This window comes from Silurus aristotelis (assembly GCF_946808225.1).
Source record: "Silurus aristotelis genome assembly, chromosome: 26".
NCBI classification, from domain to species: domain Eukaryota; kingdom Metazoa; phylum Chordata; class Actinopteri; order Siluriformes; family Siluridae; genus Silurus; species Silurus aristotelis.
The window spans coordinates 7,797,335-7,817,949 of record NC_139599.1 but is presented as its reverse complement, the minus strand read 5'-3'; the positions used below and the strand labels follow the sequence as shown (position 1 = coordinate 7,817,949).

General features: G+C 40.2%; 1 protein-coding gene across 1 annotated transcript in view; it reads right to left on the bottom strand.

Moving 5' to 3' along the window:
* Positions 1 to 18,934, bottom strand: part of spns2 (SPNS lysolipid transporter 2, sphingosine-1-phosphate) — a 64,883-nt gene extending 45,949 nt beyond the window's left edge. The window contains exons 1-2 of the mRNA XM_083531923.1: positions 18,446 to 18,934; positions 1,517 to 1,582 (exon numbers count right to left, since the gene is read on the bottom strand). Of these exons, the coding sequence (XP_083388049.1) occupies positions 1,517 to 1,582; positions 18,446 to 18,692 (313 nt within the window). The 5' untranslated portion in view covers positions 18,693 to 18,934. The remainder of the gene's footprint in view (positions 1 to 1,516; positions 1,583 to 18,445) is intronic.
* Positions 18,935 to 20,615: the final 1,681 nt, after the last annotated feature.

Below are 20,615 nucleotides of genomic sequence, written 5' to 3'. Positions count from 1 at the left end.
TTATTTAATTCTGTGTTATTTATCCTCTCTGTAATTGTCTTCTTTTTAAAAGACCAAAAGTGAGCACAGGCTTGAATTTATTTATCGTCCAAAACTGTTTTGTCAGCATTTTGCGTAATACATTTGAGCCAGATAATATAAGCAGATAAGAGAGATAAAGTCCATACCTAGGTATGTAAAGTATTTTCTTTTAAAGCAATTTTCGAAGATTTATCTTTTAAGCCCCAGTGTGCCAGACATTTTAATATCTTCAGAGCAATTGAACGAAACTAATAGACAAACACCATCTAAATTCGGCCCTGGACTGCCCCTGGCACTGCAAGGTATTATGTGCATATTTGTGTGTATGTGTGTGTGTTCTTCAAAACCTGTGTACGTGTGCATTTAGGTTTTCCAAGGTCACTAAATGCAGTCGACTCCCAGCATCCAATGGGATTTCCACATAACGGCTCTCTCTTACAAAAGCTTAATTGAAGCAGCTTGGTTCAGGAAGCCCTACCCAAACTCTCAGAATAGCCTTGCCTGTACCAGCACAGCAGAAATACCTGCTCCCCCTGCCTAATACAACACCCGGTGTCCGGACCTAACACACCCATTGGGCTGACCTGCAAATTAACTGAACCCTAACTGTGAATATCTCAGTGAAATGGCTATTAATTTAAGCCAGCTAAAGTCGACACAACACCACTGGAATGTCCTTCTATCAGTTGTGGTACTTTACTATTATACACCCATCGTACCATCAAATTAAAAAGCAATAATTTATATCACCTTGTCATAAGGGTTTTTATATAATTTTTTATAGTTATCTACATATCTGACATATCTTTATGGAGCTATTAATAACAGCAGCTGATAAAAAGGCTCTTTTCTGTTGCTTTTCTTTTTACTTTGTCTTATTACTCTGGTTACAGTGCACAAGTGCTGCACTGTTGGATCTGCCATAGAATCCCTTAGAACAAATAGGAAAAAAAAATGTGAAAGCATCATTGACTTCACAAGTACACAGTGTGCTCCAGTATAAACTAGGTCTTTCCTCGCAGTGTCAGGAAGCAGACAACGAATTCATAAGCTCAGAAAACACAGTGTAGCATGATTACTTTTTCTGTTCATGATGTTACTTAAAATAATTTTCAATGCATTTAAAATATACCATATAAATGCTTTTTTTGGGACTGAGCTATAGTTTAGGGTCTTGTGCAGTCCACATTGCAAGCCCCCTGATATACCGAAACATGAGCTTAAAGCTCAGTCAATTACACGGATTTAGCGAGAGGAGGAGGGGAAACAGAGGGGAAAGGGAACCTTTAGGAGAGGTGGCAGACCTTTTAGTATCTCTTTTATCCTTTTGTTATGCCAGTCAGTGTGGATTTAAGTAGCTCGGTGACTTCTGGTAATAGGCCCCTTTAGTTGTCTACGCGTGTCTGTGAGTGTGTGTGTTTGTTGGTGTGGGGAATGTTTAGTTCATGGTGGTTGGTTGCAACACAGTGTAATTATGGGATTTTGAGAGACTTACCTGTTTGTAGCAAGCCAACACCACTATCGGTTACATCAAAGTGGCGCTGAATGTCGGACAGAACACCTGAGAGAGAGAGAGAGAGAGAGAGAGAGAGAGAGAGAGAGAGAGAGAGAGAGAGAGAGAGAGAGAAAAATTCAGACCAGTACTTGTATCCTTTCACATAACAGCATAGAGAACCTTGAAAACCCTTAAATAGTGTACAATTCAATTAGGGCAATACCGACCATGAAATGCTATATTAATGTTCATACTTCCCAATATTAAAAATAGTATTTAATAGAGGTTTATTAATGTATATGATGTCATTTTTAGGTCTTTGCCTCTAGCGTATTAACAACTAACACAGAAACCACACTTCCTGCAATTCAATATCACTCTGGCAATATAAACCCATAAATCATTCTTTAACCCGCTCCCCACTTCCCCATTTTCAGTGAATGAGAAAACTAATTCTATGCACTCTGCTTGTTAGACATTAGATTTAAGGAGGCACTAGGTTCTGTCCAGCCAGATAAGGCATTTAAAACTGCATATCAACTTTAAAAAAAGTATGAGGTTGGTTCTGCAGTAGAACCAATGTTGAAACTATCATTTTATCAATATTGAAATGATCACTTGTGGTGTTCGTATCCGTTGTTTTGCTGGACTTTTATAAACTCTTATTATATACAATTATATTATATTATTATATGTAACACCGGTTCGGGCTGTATAATGAAGTCAAATAATTATTATAATTAAAAAAAAAACTTTTGCAATAATAAGAACACATGCTGTTTTGTATATACTCTGTTTTCTTTGACTGTGTCCTACACTGTATTTATTGAATTTACTGTATTTTTACACTTGGCCTACTTCTCATTACTATTAGTTTTGCCATAATTTTGGTTTTGTCACTAGACAAAAAAGGCACGGGCATGTGTGAACTCGCTCTCGCAAGATGCAACATTCCGGACGCGCAAGACATCGCCACCTGCTCACATCATAAAGTCCGCCAATCAGGATTTGCTTTTTAACCGTCGCATTATAAGGTTGATGCATTTTATCTTGAAATGAATTTCCCTGAATTATTGCTGCAAGTGTTATTGTAAATAAATTCCAAATTCTTCCATTATGGCAATCGTCTTGTGATATTATAAAGTATACATACTATAGAGTATACAGTACACAAATGCACCAGGATTCTGTTCATTCTGTTATGTATAAGAGTTGTACGTCTCAGGGTTTTCTTTTGATTATTTTGCTACTACCTTCAGCTCTAAGGTAACAGGTCTTCTCTTTGGCACCGCCAAAGACACCTAAAGTAAGCAATCAGCAACAAATACTTAGTACAAAAGCACAAAATATCTGGGGGGAAATCGTTGTTTTTGGAGGATGATTTCGGAGGTCAAAACTATTTCTGACAGCCAGGGTCTGAATAACACTGCTCAGAAACAGTCCCTGCCCTTCTGGTTCTTGTCTGAGACAGGTAGAGCAGTAATTAGCCAGTCACCCACCTCTGTTCGGTCTCGCTCTCAAATCCCCCACAGGGAAGGGGATCCCAGTGCCAGATGGTGCTAGTTTGGCCGCCAAAACCGCATTGTACCTGCCATGCCCAACAATACTTTGTTCAGACCGCCATAAAATACCGAATAAACCAGCTGAAGCAAATTCAAGTTTTTACTTAGTGTTATATAAAAGAAAGTTTTTATGACAGGACCTACTTAACTTTCATCAATAGGAAACCATACAATGAAGAGATTTGGATTGATTTGTTCACTAATCAAACCAAGTTTACTTAGGTGCGCTGTACACTGGGGGTGTAGCGCATCTGTATTTGTCTACTGCAAATAGTTGAAGCTGTAATTGGATTTAAAATCTGATCTGCTTATGGCCATAAAAAGAAATTGTCTACCTGTTGAAACGAGCACCCCTGAAAAATAAAATAGGTAGAAATGAAAACAGTGTCAGCGAGGTATGTGAATTTTTGTTCTCACACTTCCCCAAACTCAGCACGCAAGTTCATCATTGGTCGGATCTACAGACTGTTTATTTAACCCTGTTTGCGCAGTTATTAATTGTCTTTGTATCTGTGTGCAACATTTTCCAATGAATGTTCATTTGTTCTCAGGTTGAATCACAAAAACCATACATGGCAGCCAGCCATTTAGAGCAAAAATGAGCATTTATAAACTGGCAAATTGGAGTCTAAAATCTTCAGCCAGGCTGAAATGGAAGACAACAACTCTGACCACGAATTGCATCATTTCTTTAAGGAGGTCTGTGCTCCAATCAATAACCTGGCAGGACTAGCCAGTCCGTTGGCAACAAATGGCCAAACTGGCATCATCGACCTTCTGCCATCCACCTCGGTTGCCATAGTAACATAGTCTGGACATGCAGGGCGAAGAGAGGTCAGGCTTGACCAGTCATCAGTAAAATCCGATACAGGAAGACCAAAAGTACTGTGCAAAAAGGTATAACTAATACACAGCTCTTTCTGTACTTGTTTATGTGAGTATACGGTTATGGCAAGTATTTATTGCTACATGTGACAGGTGTAATTCGCCACACGTCTTTCTATGCTTCTGAACAAGTGTTGTTTGCAGGTGGTTATATCACTGAGCCAGAAGGCTTTTTTTGGAATTTGCTGTGGCAGAACGCATATACCGCAACACATACTTACTCAGGTGAAAGAATGCCGCCCTGCCTGTTTCTGCCACTTCACCATGCCGTGTGATTTCATACCCCAATGCAGAACATTGCTAGCAATGTGCTGGTTTATTTCCAAAGAACTTAGGGGCATGATGTATCTTTATCGGCACAGGCTGTAATTTTAATCAGCTTGCATGATAAAGCTGATAAGTAAGCAGTGATGAAAACTAAACCTTTGTTTCATTCTTTCAGGTGACAGTATAAATTTAATTAAATGTATGTACTTTTAAAATGTATGTAATTTTTTTTTATTTTTGAGTTTTTGTTAATCGTCTCATAAAAAAACAGGAAATAGGTATAAATGAATTGGGCAAGCCTGCTTTTCAGATTAGGGTCAAATGTCTTGTTTGAAAATAGTTTCAAGCAAAAGAGCATCAGCTATTTTCAGTCCAGCTTAATTGGGGTAGCAGATCCATTCGAGCTATGCATAAATGAAGCCATTATACACATGGATGACAAGGTGCTATTGATGCTTTCACCAAATCCGCTTGTCCCAAGGGATCCATGAATTGTCCGTCTGCCATCCACAGGTCAATACATTCATGAGAAGTGCATTTAGCTGTTAGTGGAGGTAAAACAACATGCTTTTGGTGGCCTCAAAGGAATTTGTTCAAGGTCATGGGCAAGCTATATATAATTCTAGCCTTCTGATGTACCTATTACACATTTGATCTTTATTTAGGAGAAGGGGGAAATTGTGCATGCCTGCCTGATGCATCATTGAACCTTGCCCTAAAATATAATTTGATTTGAAAACTGCATTGTTAAGAAGCAGTCTAAGAAGAAATAAGTAAGAATTTACTGTGAGTTTTTGCCAAGTGGGAGCAGAAGGAGCTAAGAGAATAACTTATAGTTATGAAATAGCATCAGCCTCATAACCGGGAAGCCTGAATTCTTTCCCCTCTGAGGAGTCTTGACCAAAATGACATGACAATTTGTTTTCCAGAGCTAAAACCCAAACATAGTCATCAATTTGGCCTGGGCAAATACAACCGCCACTCTGTTCTCTTGTTTGGCACTCCCTGACAGAGGAGGGGTTTTGATTCACACACCCAAGCCTAGGTAGTTTAAGGCCGACACGTCACTATGTAGACCTTGGGGTTTCTCAAGCAGTCATCAGACAGGGAGAAGTAGGAGTATCACAGACCTATTTTGCTGCTCCCCTGAGAGAAACGGCAAGACCCAACACCCCCCCATTGTGCTATTTTTGAGAACTAGGTTAGGGATAGGGCAGAGAGTTGATCGGCCTATTTACTGTGGTAGAGGAGAGCTGAATTGTAGATCGTGGATGAGGACAAGGGAGTGTAGGTTTGGAAAATATGCCGAGCTTAAGAGTAATCAGAAACGAGAAGGCATAGTGAGGTCAAACTGCATATGAGAATTCCTTGGCTGAGCGTACATTTCCATATCCTGGGTTAATGTAATGCTATGCACTGTGGCAAGGAAACGTTTCCTCTTTGTTGCGTGCTCAGGCTTTTTCTCACCCGTTCCTCTTCGAGCTGTGAAACGATGGGCTCTGCTGCTGACAGAGACACATCCTGCTGTTGCCTTCATCTTTCTCTTTGCTTGTCTTCTCTCTTCTCCCATCCCTTGTTCTCCTCCTACTTGAGCATGGGGCAATGCCTCTTGATGTGTCATGGGGATCGATATAAAATCCACAGCTTAGGGAAATGCATGTGCATGTGGTGTGTGTGTGTGTGTGTGTGTGTGTGTGTGTGTGTGTGTGTGTTTGTGTGTGTGTGTGTGCAAGCAATTAAATGTGTTTGAAGGGAGGAGAAAGTAATTCGTCCCACAAATCACGGCCTGTCTTCTAGCTCCTCTACAGTGAGCACACTATAAATGAGTGCAGCAGCAGAATAAGGGCTAGCCACAAATATGCCTGTCTGTGGTCGGCGGGCTCCTGACCGGCGGGTCCTTCCTCCTGCCGCGTTGTGCTGGCCACATGCCGAAGGCAGACAAGGGGGAACGCTTTCCCTTTTTTTCCACTCCACCCCATAAACGCCCACGCTCTCAGTGCAAACACGGTGCAGATGTGTGAGAACAGTACATGGGGTAGAGAAGTAGCATGTATGCTGTGTGTTTAAAAATTCCTATACAGCTCTGCATGAGAAGTTTATTATTACTACTTTTATCTTGTTTGGGAGGTCATGGATTTTTGCTGTGTGATGGACGTGCATATCACTGATCGGAGATTGAATGGCCAGTGTTATGGGAAGTAATCGCCATGCATGTAGTTAGTTCATTCCTTTTCAGAGCCCACTTTATCCTTGTCAGTATCGAGCCAAACCCAAAGAAAATCTCATAAGCACTAGATATAAGATGAGTAACCACGCTGGGTGGGACACCAGTTCTATGGATACACACATTCGCACATTAATACATGCTTACCCCTTAGCATGCCAACCTGAATTTGCATAAACAATGCACATCAATAAAATGTGCTGGCAAGGAAAGGAATCTTAAAAATGTTAATCACTATTGTACGCTCAGTGGCTAAATGGTATTAAAAAAAAAAAAAACATTTCCTGAGAATGTTATTTAACACTAACTACAAAGGTCGTAGTTACCTAGTTATACTAAAGCTTACAGTAGTCTTCATGAATGGCAAAAGGAAACAGCAGCAATGGAAGGAGCACATTCAGAAAAAATTTTTTTAAATGAACATGTGCTAACATAACTACGGAAGAATTAGCAGTTGCTACTGGACCTCCATTATAATATCCTGTAAAGTCACAGGTTTAGCACCATTTTCATCCTGTGTCTATTTTGAAATTGATGAGCTTTTCGCTTTGGTGCCCTACAAGTCTTTATGGTGTCCGGTGAGGGTATGAATAGACCAGATGAATATTCATTCTTCACACACAAACAGCAAAACCACACAATGCAGACTCGTAGCCACAGAAACGCTGATTATGTTGGTCGACTTTTCCAAAACAAAAGCACAATCCTAGACTCTCAACAAAAGGCCACACTGTACCTTCATATCTAACGGACTACTGATAAATATTTTATGACGGAAAAGCCAAGGAGAGGGAGAAAGAGTGAGCGTCTTCCAGAGATGCTAGGCAAACATACAGCATAGCATATCAATAATGCATTGAGGATTGTGAGCTAACTCTCCAGACATATAGCCATGCAGCAAATGGAGTGAAGTGAAGCAAATGTATTTCATATTCACCCACTGACCATTTACATAGAATGGCAATGTCATGATAGATATGCCAATATCTTTAAGAAAAGGCTACACTGGTGAGTTAATCACTTAATGAAAAGCCCTCTTCTAGGCTTTTAGTTCATCCTGCCATAAAAATGTACTTAAGTTTCATTACAGCTGAAGAGACTGACCACTTTGGCACAATGAGATGACAAACAGGCAGCTAAAATGGTACACTGGCTATAATACAAACAGTTTAACGTGTGTCAGTGAGCACTAACCCTGAAACACTCCACGTTTGTCCACGTTTGTTCCTGATTTAGCCTGTCTATATCAGCTGTATATGGTGATATCCGGACTGAACGAATCACTTTCATTTTTTTTATATATCCCAAATACAATGTGCAACAGCATGTAATCTCTTGCGTTTTTATGCCCTTTAGTTAATTCTTGCTCTGCTACAGCATGCGGTGTGGGTGGGATTTGCCCAGAGGGTCAGCAGAGCCCCGTTCTGAGAATAATTAGCACTAAATGAAGGACTGGATTGCTTGATTAGCTGTCTTAATTACTAGCATTTACATGTGCAGCGCAGGATGTTTGCTACGCTTGCTTTAATTAGCTGACATCTTCTAGGCAGAGAATGTGAGATGGTAAATTGAATTTTCTAAAACAATGTGCTTAGGTAGCAGCAATTGTAGAATTACAAAGAGACTTTTCATAAGCTTTGCATTTGGTTTCTTTCACAAGGGCTGATGAAAGGCTTTGAAAGCTAATTCTTTGAAAGCGAAAGTCAATGTTCGCAGACTTTCGTTGATAAAGTTATGCAGAGGTTTAATTTTTAAGTTTCTGAGATGAGTAAGATCAATACAGCTCCAAGCAGCAGGTCGAGATGTTCACAATGATTTACAAGCGATAGATTGGAGAGCGAGAACGAATCAAATCAGACAAACGAAGAGATAAGGAGGAAGTAAGATGGAGAAATGAGAAGAGCTAAATTGAACAAGTCTGATTCCCCCGCCTATTTTTCAGTGCTAGCGAAGCTGGAAAAGCTTGAAGGCTGGTTTTTCAAGCTCAATTTAGCATCAACAAACTGCAGCCTTTACTCTCATGTCAGAGCGGCCAGAGCGAGCGGAGGAGTGCTGGAAGAAGGAAGGAGAAGCGCTGCACAAGCACTGTTTCAGCATGACAAAATGTTACCTGTGTGGTTGGGATCAATTAAGATTTCAGTTTTGAAGCTTAATCTTTCCTGCACTCCTGCCACACATGCTTCTGAAAAATTTGTATTGTTGCATAGTCTGTTAGTTTGGGAATTTAAATAAAAGATAGTAGGCTAGGACTGTCTAAGCACCACATACATACGTCAGAACAGAACAAGATCAATAAGATCACTTCAATAGTACACCTGTGTAAAATAAATATCATCATAATCCTGAAATCTAAGTCTGATTCCTTTCAAGGTTTCTTCCAAATGTAATAGAAAATTTTTTTTCCAACACTGTTATCTCTAGCTTGCTTTTTAGGGACCTAAATCTACATCCTGATTACTATAAAGCTTCTTTGCGACAATTTCTATTGTCAACAGACAAAATACACTAAATAAATAAACCTGTACTTGGCCTGTAACACGCTGCTATAAATACTGTATGAATTGCATATGCATCCCCTAATTAAACATAATTACATTAATCATGCTATTAACCATATAGTCCTACACTTTTCTGTGTGCAGCTGTATACACATACAAGCTTCGGCCACTTTTGTCTAAGAATTAATTACACTCTTTTTTCCTGCAGGGTATGCAAAAGCTGTATTAAAAAATTAAGTGCTTGTTTTGACTGTCACATTAATCTGAATTGATCTGAAAATAGCATTTTAATTTTTAAAACTCTCTCCGTCTACAGCCAAAAAAAAATTTGCTATTATATAAAGAAACTCCTGAAAATGCTTTACTTCCAATGCGTCAAAATGTTGAGTGGAATAGATCACATGACTACATCACATGACTAAAATACACTGTTGTTTTTTTTATATCAATGTTTTCTCAGTCTATCCAAGATATCCATCTTGGAAACATATATAAGAATATATGAAGACATATGCAGCGCTTGTGCTTTTCTGTCATGCACAAACATTACTTTCGCCTGATATTCTCATATTTTCAATATTGCCTTAAATAAAGAGTTGCTGTAATAATATGCCTAAATTAATCGATTCAGTTTGAATAATGTATTTGCTTAAAGATCAAAATATCTGTATTTAGAGTTAAAATTGGCAAAATGGGTATAGCCTGAAACATCTTAAATATAGACCTTACAATTATGCCCATGGAAACAATGAAAAACCCTGGGTGGGAAACCCAAAGGTAGAAATATCAACTCTGTCAGACTGGAGTGTGAGTTCTGGCTCTGACAGTTCCTCAACCTCAGCAGCATCACTCTATAATTGATCTCAACTAGATGGCTGTAATCCAACTTGCACAGTAGCACTGTATTTTCTATAACCAATTACAGTGACTAAGAATTAAAAATGCACTGCAAACAACGCACCTTTTTATTTGTCCTGCAATTTTAATTTCTGATTGCTTTATACTGGTCATGCTCAGAGTTAAAAACTAGATGTGAAAAAAAAATAAATAAATATATATATATATATATATATATATATATATATATATATATATATATATATATATATATATATATATATATATATATATATATATATATATACACTGACTCATTTTCACATAGGGGTAGATATGCATAACCAATCCACCTATGTTATCGTGGCAGAAGACCTACACACCCACACAAAACGTTATCACACCCACACATGCTCAATAAGGTTGTGACCCATGGGATCCCATTCTCAACCTTTGAACCTTTCAGTCAATCAGGCAAAAATTATTTGGTTTTGTACTAAGTTTTGGTTTTAAAAATGTACCAAATAACGTAGTTGTATCCATATTGAAGTTTCCAAGTGTGTGTGGAAAATAGTGGAAATACCTCAGCCCCCTGGTCTAAGCTATACAGGTACAACTGTTATAACTGAATAAACTATGGCTATGGGTTTGTCAATATTGCCAGTAGACTAAAAGGTATCAGCTTAACGGTTTAGTCCTACAGTGAAATCCTACTCCAAATCAAACCCGTTTTATTACTACTTGTGAGACAGAAATGAAAAACAGGCCAATACCTATGTAAAACTGTATAACGAGCACGTACGCTTTACAAGATGCCGAGACTGAATCCATATCTGAATTAGAAACATCTGTGAAATGTATGCACAGGCTACTATGGTAGCGGCAATTGACTGTTGCTTTATAAACCTGCATTTCACCCCAGTCAACACCAACTCACAAGCGTTTCTTGTTAAATACGTTCCCTCGCTGTGGAAAGTGCTATTTCGATCCCTTCGCACACAGCGTTCTCCGAGGGCATGACTCTGGCTCTGCCATTTATCTTCCTTTCTCTTTCATCAGTTTGAGATTAAGCTCATTTCGGTTTAATTCCCCACTGCAGGATGCACACCGCCGACACAGCATGTCTTACCTTACGACCCATCTCTGCTAGCAATGCGCAAAACGATCTGTTGGAATATTTTATGAGGGGAAAAAATCGGTTGAATTGACAAGTCAGGAGTAAGAAGTAGCAAGGGTGTGTGAAACGATAGGAGAATGTGAAGTGTTTATATTTGTGAGGTTGGGTTTGATTCAATAACTTTTTAAGTGATAGATATGGGTGGGATGAGTAAAAGCTATTAGAGGCAATTGTTTGTGTGGGAGAGCAAAGCAAGCAGTCTGGCACATTCCAAACACTGCCACCGCTACATTCCGTGGCTGTGAGAATGAACACACACACACACACACACACACACACACACACCTTCACGGAAGCCAAACCCAGTGTGTATTTACCGGCAGACGTTCCATTTCATTCAGCAGCAATTTAGCTATGGACACAATGAGTTCACAAAAAATTTACATGTTCTTAAGGTGTATCTCCTTTCAGAACATACCAAGCGGTCTGGGGGAATTATTGGAACGCTGCAATCCTTTAAGCAGGACAGAAAGTCAAGGCGTGACTGTCCAGCCTCAGGTGGATTAATGGTTTGGAATCACAGGTGAGTGGAAGCCAGTCTGTCCAGTGCACACCTGCCTGTAGAGTTTTAACACTCTCCCGATCCATTTACACACTGATACCAGTGGTGAGGTAACACTAATGGAATTCAAACCTGAGGAGCAAGCATTAATAACATGTCATCACACCCACGCACAGACAAGGATGTGTGCATTCGCGAAGAAACAAAAGAAAGACTTCTACATAAATACACACCCTTAAAACACGTGCATTATTGTCATTTGAGTTCCGTTTTCATATATTTTTATCGTCAATATATAATAATAAAATATTATTACATTTGGCATTTGACATTGACCCAAAACTCCTGATTTTATTTTTATCAATTATAATTATGTAATTCACTGTTTAGGTTGTTATAGAGCTGTTTTAAAAAAAAACAATTCTGACATTTTCAGAAAGGCTTTTTTGTTTTGTCCATTCTAAGATTGAAAATGGTGATATCCGGTGAGGAGCGAACACAAGAACGTTGACATTTGAACTCTTCATTAACACATTAATACATCAGAGAAGTGACAGGGAATCAGAGCTGTAATTTAACCACAGTTTTCAGAACATCCCCCAGAGACACCCTTTCTGCCTTTAAAAGCGCTGCAAATTTTCAAGCTATTACAATAACGACTGCTCAGGGCAAATGAAATCAGTGACCACTCGTGTGAAAAATCATGACCAATGACCGAAGTCATAGAAAGACAAATTCACATATGAACAGATGTAGGCTTTAACAAGCATAAACATGTACACACAACAGATGCTTAGCTCTCTCTCAGCCCTGAGATAAACAGGCTACATAATCCCTACTGCTGTTGATTATTTACTCTGCGACTCGTGAATAGGGGGCAAAGATGACTTCTTTTATAAAGACTCGGCAAACATTGCCATGCTGGAAAGGTCAGTGTAAATATTAGTCCAGCCACTCTGGAAAGACTCCAGTGGCTACTTTAAAGCCAAAGCTGGGTTTAGTTCACAAACGTCTACTTGTTTGGATATGATATTTATGGGATTGTGTGGAAGGCAAATATATACGTATATAAATGGCATGGGACATAAAACCTGTCCACACACATCATCCACCCTCATATTACTGCATAACATATCCAATTATATATCAGGCACATCCATTGCCTCACTCAAGGGGGATTCCCAGAACTCAGTTTTGTTTTATGGTGTTGAAGAGCTTTTCTATTAGATTGAGACAGATAATTGCGATTAAGTATAAGATAAGCTTCTAGCCCTGATGTGGCTTATGTCTGAGGTCATAGTAAACACATCGTTCTGGGGTCAGAGGTCATCTCTGATCTCATCCAGCTCTGATCCATGGGAACACCACTTTGACACACCCTTTCATGCAGGTGTGTGCCTCAGGGGTCACCTTATCCGTCCCCCTGCAATTCTTCCCCATTTCTCATCTGTCCATCAAACCTGCCACCTCACCCTGTCAAACAGACAAGCTTACTTTAACACACACACACAATGTCTCCAGATCTGTTCAGACATGCACCAAGCTAAAAGCAGACCCCGAAATGCACCATCAGGGTCATTACAACCCCACCAGCTATTGCTAAAAAAGGAAATGAAGCAATGCTTCATTTAAAAAGCATGACTTGGTGAAAGAGGAACCCCTCAGAAATCACAGCACACAAAGCACTTGGCGGTTTCGGTGAGTCTCGAGCAACCATAAGTCTGCTTATTTTACTATGCTGGGGTCACTGGTTTGCTTACACTCCTGTGTCTTTGTCAGACTGCAATGGAAAATGCTAGGATATCTGTCAGTGAGTGTCAAGCATGTGTATTTATACACCAAAACACACATACTGTATACACTGATCGACATGACTACAAGTGCCCACTGTTCATTTGAAAGGTGTTAAAAGATCGATTGTTTCAATATTTTTATTCCAGTGGGTTTTTATTTCTCGGTATTTACATTCTACCCGTTTTCTCAGCCCAGTGTGAACACATTTTAAACATTAACTGAATAGAAACTGAATATAAGCCTTAAATCAGCATATTTTAAAACAAATATAAGACCCAGGAATAATTTTATGGGGGGGGGCTTTTGTTGGGCCTTGGGAAATTGTCCACATGTTGCCTCACATTTAAATAATAATTGAGCTAGCATTTCCCTCTATCCATTTTCAGACCTCCTGAGGAGGCCCTGGTCGTCAGTGAGAAGGCAGTGGCGTGCCAGGCTAATGCTTACAGCGACCACAAGAAAGCCAGACGCCCGAAAAGGAGGAAGAGGAACCGCTTATTTCCAGCTGCTCCTTCTCCGGCAGGCCTCACCATCGGCTAAATATGCCCCAACAAAAACGCGAGCGTGAGCTGAAAATCTCTATAAATCGCAAACGGGAGGAAAACCTCTGATTAAAACCAAAACTCGCCACCTACCTAGAAGTTCCCACGCCAGTGCACATTCTAGCGATGACGCGTTACTCGTAAACGCACTCTTCCCCAAAAAAAAAAACAAAAAAATCATGCAGACTTCAAGTTAATATATCGACTGTGTATATCATGGTAGGCCCAGCCTATGTAATGGCAAGACAATGATACTATAGACACTGAATTTAAAAGGCATGCAGTAGGTCCAGGCATATGGAAATAAACTTTAGAAGCCATTTGTTCTTTGAGAGTGTTCCAGAAAAAAAAAACCTAGACAAGCCTATAAAATCCAATTACTAAGGCTTTTTTCACCCTAAGGATCTAAGGAGTTGTTGTTCATGAGCCTTTTTTTAATACGTGGGTAGTCAACAGAGGAAAGAAAGAAAAAGTTCGAGGCGACAGTCAAGTGGCTGCAGCCAACCTCAAAGTTTAATTCAGATGCAGGCTGGCAATTTGTAGCGGGTGTGTTTCGAACACAGACGGCTTTAACAGGCTGTAGGTAGGTGTTTTCTTTTTTTCTATGTCAACAATGCGTTTTAAATACACTCCACCCTGTCCGCATTTAGGACAGGTCCAGGATAAGATTGTATTGAAAGCAATTATGAGAGGAGTTACAAAAGCAAGAGCAAATTGGTAAATGATGCAGTGTGTGTGTGTGTGTGTGTGTGTGTGTGTGTGTGTGTGTGTGTGTGTATGTGCGTGTGTGTGGTAGGGCGCAAGTGAGTGAGTAAGAATGACGTAATGCAGAACGCCTTGCATGTGCTGATAGGTGTTATCGCCTGCTCGTGTCCTGGCAGAAGGAAGCGAGGCTGGAGATGACAGCCAGGGTGCAAATGTAGGTGTACGTGTGTGTGTGAGTAGGAGTGGGTGGTAATAGAGGATTTTCTCTCAGTGATAAGTGATAGCAAGTTAAACTGGATCATTTTGACTACAGTTCAAAGACATGTCCTCTTTAACTGGCATACACTTACTGGATTTATTCGACCGTTCATACCACAAGAAGCCTTGAGAAAACCTTTAATCCAGATGATAAAACATTAAGCACCGGTCAAGTGCTTTCTCCTGAGGTGCACATGAACTAGTTTACAAGTTGACATGGGAAAGAGGAGCATCCGTAGCTCAAATAACCCTAAGTGGCCACTTCCTTTAAATTCCAATCCCAGATTATCTGGATGATAATCCGAGTTGTTGCCCGGGGGCCTACTGTGTGTTTGCCCTCAAATATTCTTGCCAGCCCCAAAATGTAACATTGCAGACGCCACAAATGTAATCAGTTTAAAGAGGTCACAAACCTTCACTTCATCATTGTGATTTATCTGGCATGCCGGAGGTCACACTGCAGCGACAGACCACTCGGCCAATAAGGAAATGAAGCAGACAGAAAAGGGTGCAGTGTGGTGTAAATGTGCATCTGCATACACATAGCACATTTTTACTTATATTCTATACACACGCACACTAATGCAGCATTCATCTCACAACACACTTCAGATTTTTCCGTTTCCTTCCTAAAAACTGCCTTTTACACCGCAAGTATTTACCGTGTGGTCAAGCACCAAATTAGGACCTTGGTAACTCGCAGGTACCAATTAAACCCAGACACCAAACCGCAAAAGTTTAAAAAGCCGAAGTCTTTATTGACTGATACACATGGGAGATTTTTTTTTGGGGGACAAAATACACAGAGCAGGTCGCAGTGTGCGATCCGTTTGAATCACTTTTTATTCTCGGAATCGCCACAGCTCGTAAAAAAACGTCCTCGTCTCAGAAGAAAAGCCTCGTGAAACATTTATACGGCAGCAAACGCAGGAACGACTTTGTTAAATTGTAAAAGCCGTTTTTGTGGATGCTTTCTTCTGTGTGGTATAGTACCGAACCAATACAACCTTTACCCGTTTTGCTGTATTGCTGACTTCTACATGACCAACCAAAGGCTCCTTGATCTACTGTGTCTCTGTGCATCCGAACTTGTGACCTCATCAACATGACCCAGTCTCGCCATTTCCCTCGAGGAATCAACCTTCTTTTTTATTGGCAACACACACACACACACACACACACACACACACACACACATATACACATACAGTCATACACACCAACAACACACAGGATTGAGCCTCATTACACCAATGCTCTTGGCAGTATGACGGCAGTGGAAATGATTGAACAGAGATGGAGAGGAGATTTCTATGACCTATCACTCCTTTCTCTCCTCCACACACACACTCAATCTCACACACACACACACAGACACATGAGTGGTCAGGCTTAACACTGCAGGATGGCTGCGTCAAGCCTATCCTCTCCTTGCTCAGCCTTTCACACACATGTATACACACACACACACACACACACACACACACACACACACACTTTCCTCATGCATAATGCATGAGCCAGGCAGGGAGGTGCAGGGGAGAACCCCGGTGCTCAACACACTGTGCAATACACAGCTGCAGCCAACAGTACAAATAAACGCACACACATGCGCACACACACACTTCACACACACCTTCTTCTGCTGCAATCTTACTGCAGTCCTCGACATAGAGCACATCTCTCTCACACTCTCACCCCCCCCCCTCTCTCTCTACATGTCTCCCTGTAAAAAAAGAAAAGTTGCTGAATAGAAAGTATACTGGTTTATAATTGACTCCGAACCTTCCAAAAGCATGAAGGATTTTTTTTTCTTCACATCAAACATCCTTATCTACAAATGTTTTTCGACTGACCGACACAACACAAACTGGAGCATCAGAGATGCTCAGATAAGATATGCTTAAAAAACTTCTTGGTTCTCTTTTTCCTTATTACATCTTATTCACTCTGCTTCTCAGAAGTCACATGACCACTGCAGGCATTAATTCGATACTTGCAGTAGTGTTTACAGACACCATGCAGGTGTACATATGACGTGTGCTGTCTTAATTAATTGTACATTCTTTTAATAATAAGTTATGGTGTGTGTACAGTGCATTCACATCTTTCCGCTTTCCCCTTTTTAACTCAGATACAACACAATTTACCATCCTGTTGCAAAATATCCATTTTACTGTCCATTTTTGCCCAGCTGTAGGTGCATAAACGGTCATAATAATAGGAATAAGTGTATTATAAGCTGCCAAATACGTAATAAATAATGACATAATGACATAATCTCTCCTCCTCCAACAACGACAGCAACCAGTCTACAATTTTTTTCTTCAACTTAATCAGTCTGTGGTCCATATTACAGACTTTGAAACAGCAATTAATGACCACAACAGAGCCAGCGAGCTCAGAAACAGCGTTTATTTTTTTCTGTGTGTGTATGATTGTTTTTTTATTTTTTATTAACCTAGATTTAAAAAAATAACTGCTCTTAATCTAAATGATACACACGTTTTGGGTGGAGTCAAGCTGACTTTTTAGACGGAAATCCTATAGAGAAGAAACACGCTCAATGAGTCTATTTTTATAATTTGGTTTCATTCTGACACAGAAAATATAATGTTAGCCAAACAAGTTTAAGTGTTCAGGTTTGAATCATGTGGTTTTAAATGACGGTCTGTTTTTTCTACTTTGCTTCAATTTCTTTAGAAATTAGTCTATTCGTTTATGACCAGGGCCAGCTGGCACGCCACCTAAAATCACCATCAAATCCTTCAAACGTGTTAAATGAGCAGAATAAGTCCAGGATCCCCTTCCAGGTTTACGTGCTTGATGTAAAAAGTAGCTTCTTTGGGACGGTTTCTATGGAAACGCTGTTGCCTGCTTCAGTCTCGCTTTTCTTCACGGTCCATATTTAATTGGGATTTAACCAAATTTTGGGCATTTCTAATCAACCATTCTGAATACATTTCCACAGAACACTACAGATGTCTGAAAAACAGATCGCCATTAATCTGCTTTCTTGTAATGACCAGGAAACAATGTTGTAGTAAATCATTTGAATATTCTGCTGATAAAGCACAAATTATTGAAGAACTATATTTGGTGCAATTCATCGGTACACTGTATGACACCTGAGCTCTGGGTGTAAACAGAGAGGCAAGTTTTGGGTAAACTTTCTTATACTAGGCTGGAATTACCTGATTGCCTAATTGATTTATATATATATATATATATATATATATATATATATATATATATATATATATATATATATATATATATATATATATTAATTTATTTTTCTTTTTTTTTCAGACAGATCCAGGGTGTTTGTATAAAGGTATAAACTTGATGAAAGATTGATGAAAGATTGACAGATTATTGATCGGACATGGTGCAAACCCAAGTCAATATCCTGTCATAGAAACCTTCTTTTCAACTGATCACTGAGATCCTGGTGTGTTGATTACATCACTGGAGACCTACAAGTCATTAATCATAACAATAGATTCCTAACACATTGAGTGCATGAGCTTATGATTTTATGAAGATGCCAAATTCATGTCAGGTTTTTTGTGTGTGTGTGTGTGTGAGCACGAATGATACCGGTGCGTTCTCGTGCGCAACCACGTACGAGGCACAAAAGAAAGACTCGGATGAGATTCCTGCTTGCTTACTTACCGGCTACGGTGTATCTGTCCATGTAATTGAGCACGTTGCCGAAGCTCAGGATCCCGGCGGCGGCGGCGGGCGAGCGGCACCGCAGCAAGGCGGCTCGGAATTTCTGGCCCGGTTTGCACGCGCGCATCTCGGGACTTGGCTTGAGCGCGGCGCTTACGCTTCCCGAGAGCGTGCGCACCTCGTCCGCGCCGCCGCCGCCTCCACCGCCGCAGCCGTCCGGCTCGCATCCGTCGCTCTCCACGCACATCTTGTCGCACGAGCGATCCAGCGCAGGAGAGATCGGGCTGACGGTCTCGCAGGTACACGGGGGAAGAACACAGGTCTTCCGTGGAACTTGGGAAGAAGGACAGGGGTGGTAGGGAAATATTCGTGAAATGGAACAAAGCGATCGGGATGAAAGTGCTAACGTCGGAGCGGAGAAGTCGGGGATTTGAATTCGGCACGCCGAGCTCGCTTCATGTTTCACCGTCAGTGTGGCTGGACCGCGCCGTTTTGCCGAGCGCTGGAGGAGGAGGCGTGACTGCACGCCGTAAGCCCCGCCCACACACAACGGTGGTTTAAAAAAAAGTCATGATGATGAAGGCACCTGAATTGCGGGAGGAATGTGGAGAATGCCGACTTCATAAACAAGAATGTGTTTTTGCACTCTGTCTTTTCCGTGATATCAGAACTGAACCGAGCAAACACGATCTAGGTAAGAATTAACAGGAAGCCCAACATGGGATGGACATTCCAACATACACTTTCATATACACCTAGTGGCCACTAGATAGATAGATAGATAGAGAGAGAGAGAGAGAGAGAGAGAGAGAGAGAGAGAGAGAGAGAGAGAGAGAGAGAGAGAGAGGGAAAGAGAGAGAAAAATTCAGACCAGAGACTGACTGACTGACTGACTGACTTACTGACTGACTGACTGACTGACTGACTGACTGACTGACTGATTGATTGATTGATTGATTGATTGATTGATTGATTGATCCCCAATTTACCTGTTGGTGTGTTTTTAGGGACTGAAAGGAAGCTGGAGAACCCCATTGGAAACCCCGTTCAAGCAAACAGGAAATGTAAAAACATCTGCACAGTGAAGCGTAAACTTAAGCTCATGATTGACATGACCAGCAAAGTTGTATGTGGCATCACCATTCCAGGTGGGCTTATTTGTATTGAAATGAATCATTATAAGGACAGTTATCTCCTTCCTTTTCAAAAATTGTAAATCATACAAGAAAAACACCAGCTCACCCTCCACACTTGGGAGCAAAGGCAGGGTACATCAGCCTTTGCTACTTCACCTAAAGAACTAATAAAGTTTGGATTATTATGATTCATTTTACAAACTGCCAGTTACTCTTTTAAACTCTCACGGTAATATTATATGTATGTGAGATTTCACTCTATATCCAGCCAATGAACAAATGATTTGAAAGTATATTGAAGTACAGTGTTTTGTGAGATGTCTATGGACAAAAAGTTTCCTTTTTCACTGCTCACTGAGATCAGTTGAGATACAACTTATCAAAATGTCAATGTTTTCATGCTTAAACTGAAAATTCCAAACATTTCTTAAACTATTAAGGTCCAGACCTTGGTGCAGCTGGTGCAGTTATTGTGTTGATATACATACAGCTACACATTTTGTCAGCATCTCTTCATTATCTCAAAGATACTACCTCAGGACCACTGCTGCCCCAGATATTATTTGGGTGGTGGAAGATTTTCAGCAGAGTAACAGCACTGATGTGATATCCTAGTAGAATCCTATAGATCTTTCTAGTAGGTGTGTCACACTAAGCTAGTAGTGTATGAGCATCAGTGTCAGATGTACATAAAAACGACAAGGTTATACATACACTTCTCTATGGTCTAGTCTCTCTGATAGATGAGGTAAAGGAAAAGTAAAAAAAATATATGCACTACAACAAATGACATGAATAATTATACTTAATAAAGCATTTGTGTAAAATGTAAAAAGGGAAAATAAAGTTTTCATCTCCAGGTCCATGGCGCAACACAACCGTGTAGGAATGTGGTACAAGGAACTATATAAAAATGCAACATTTGCAGCAATTCTAAAATGTTTCTTTTTTGTACAATAGACATACTGTAAATATACAAAATACCTGGCTGTAAACTGTCACAGTAGCCACAAGGACATGACTACAGTTTAGAT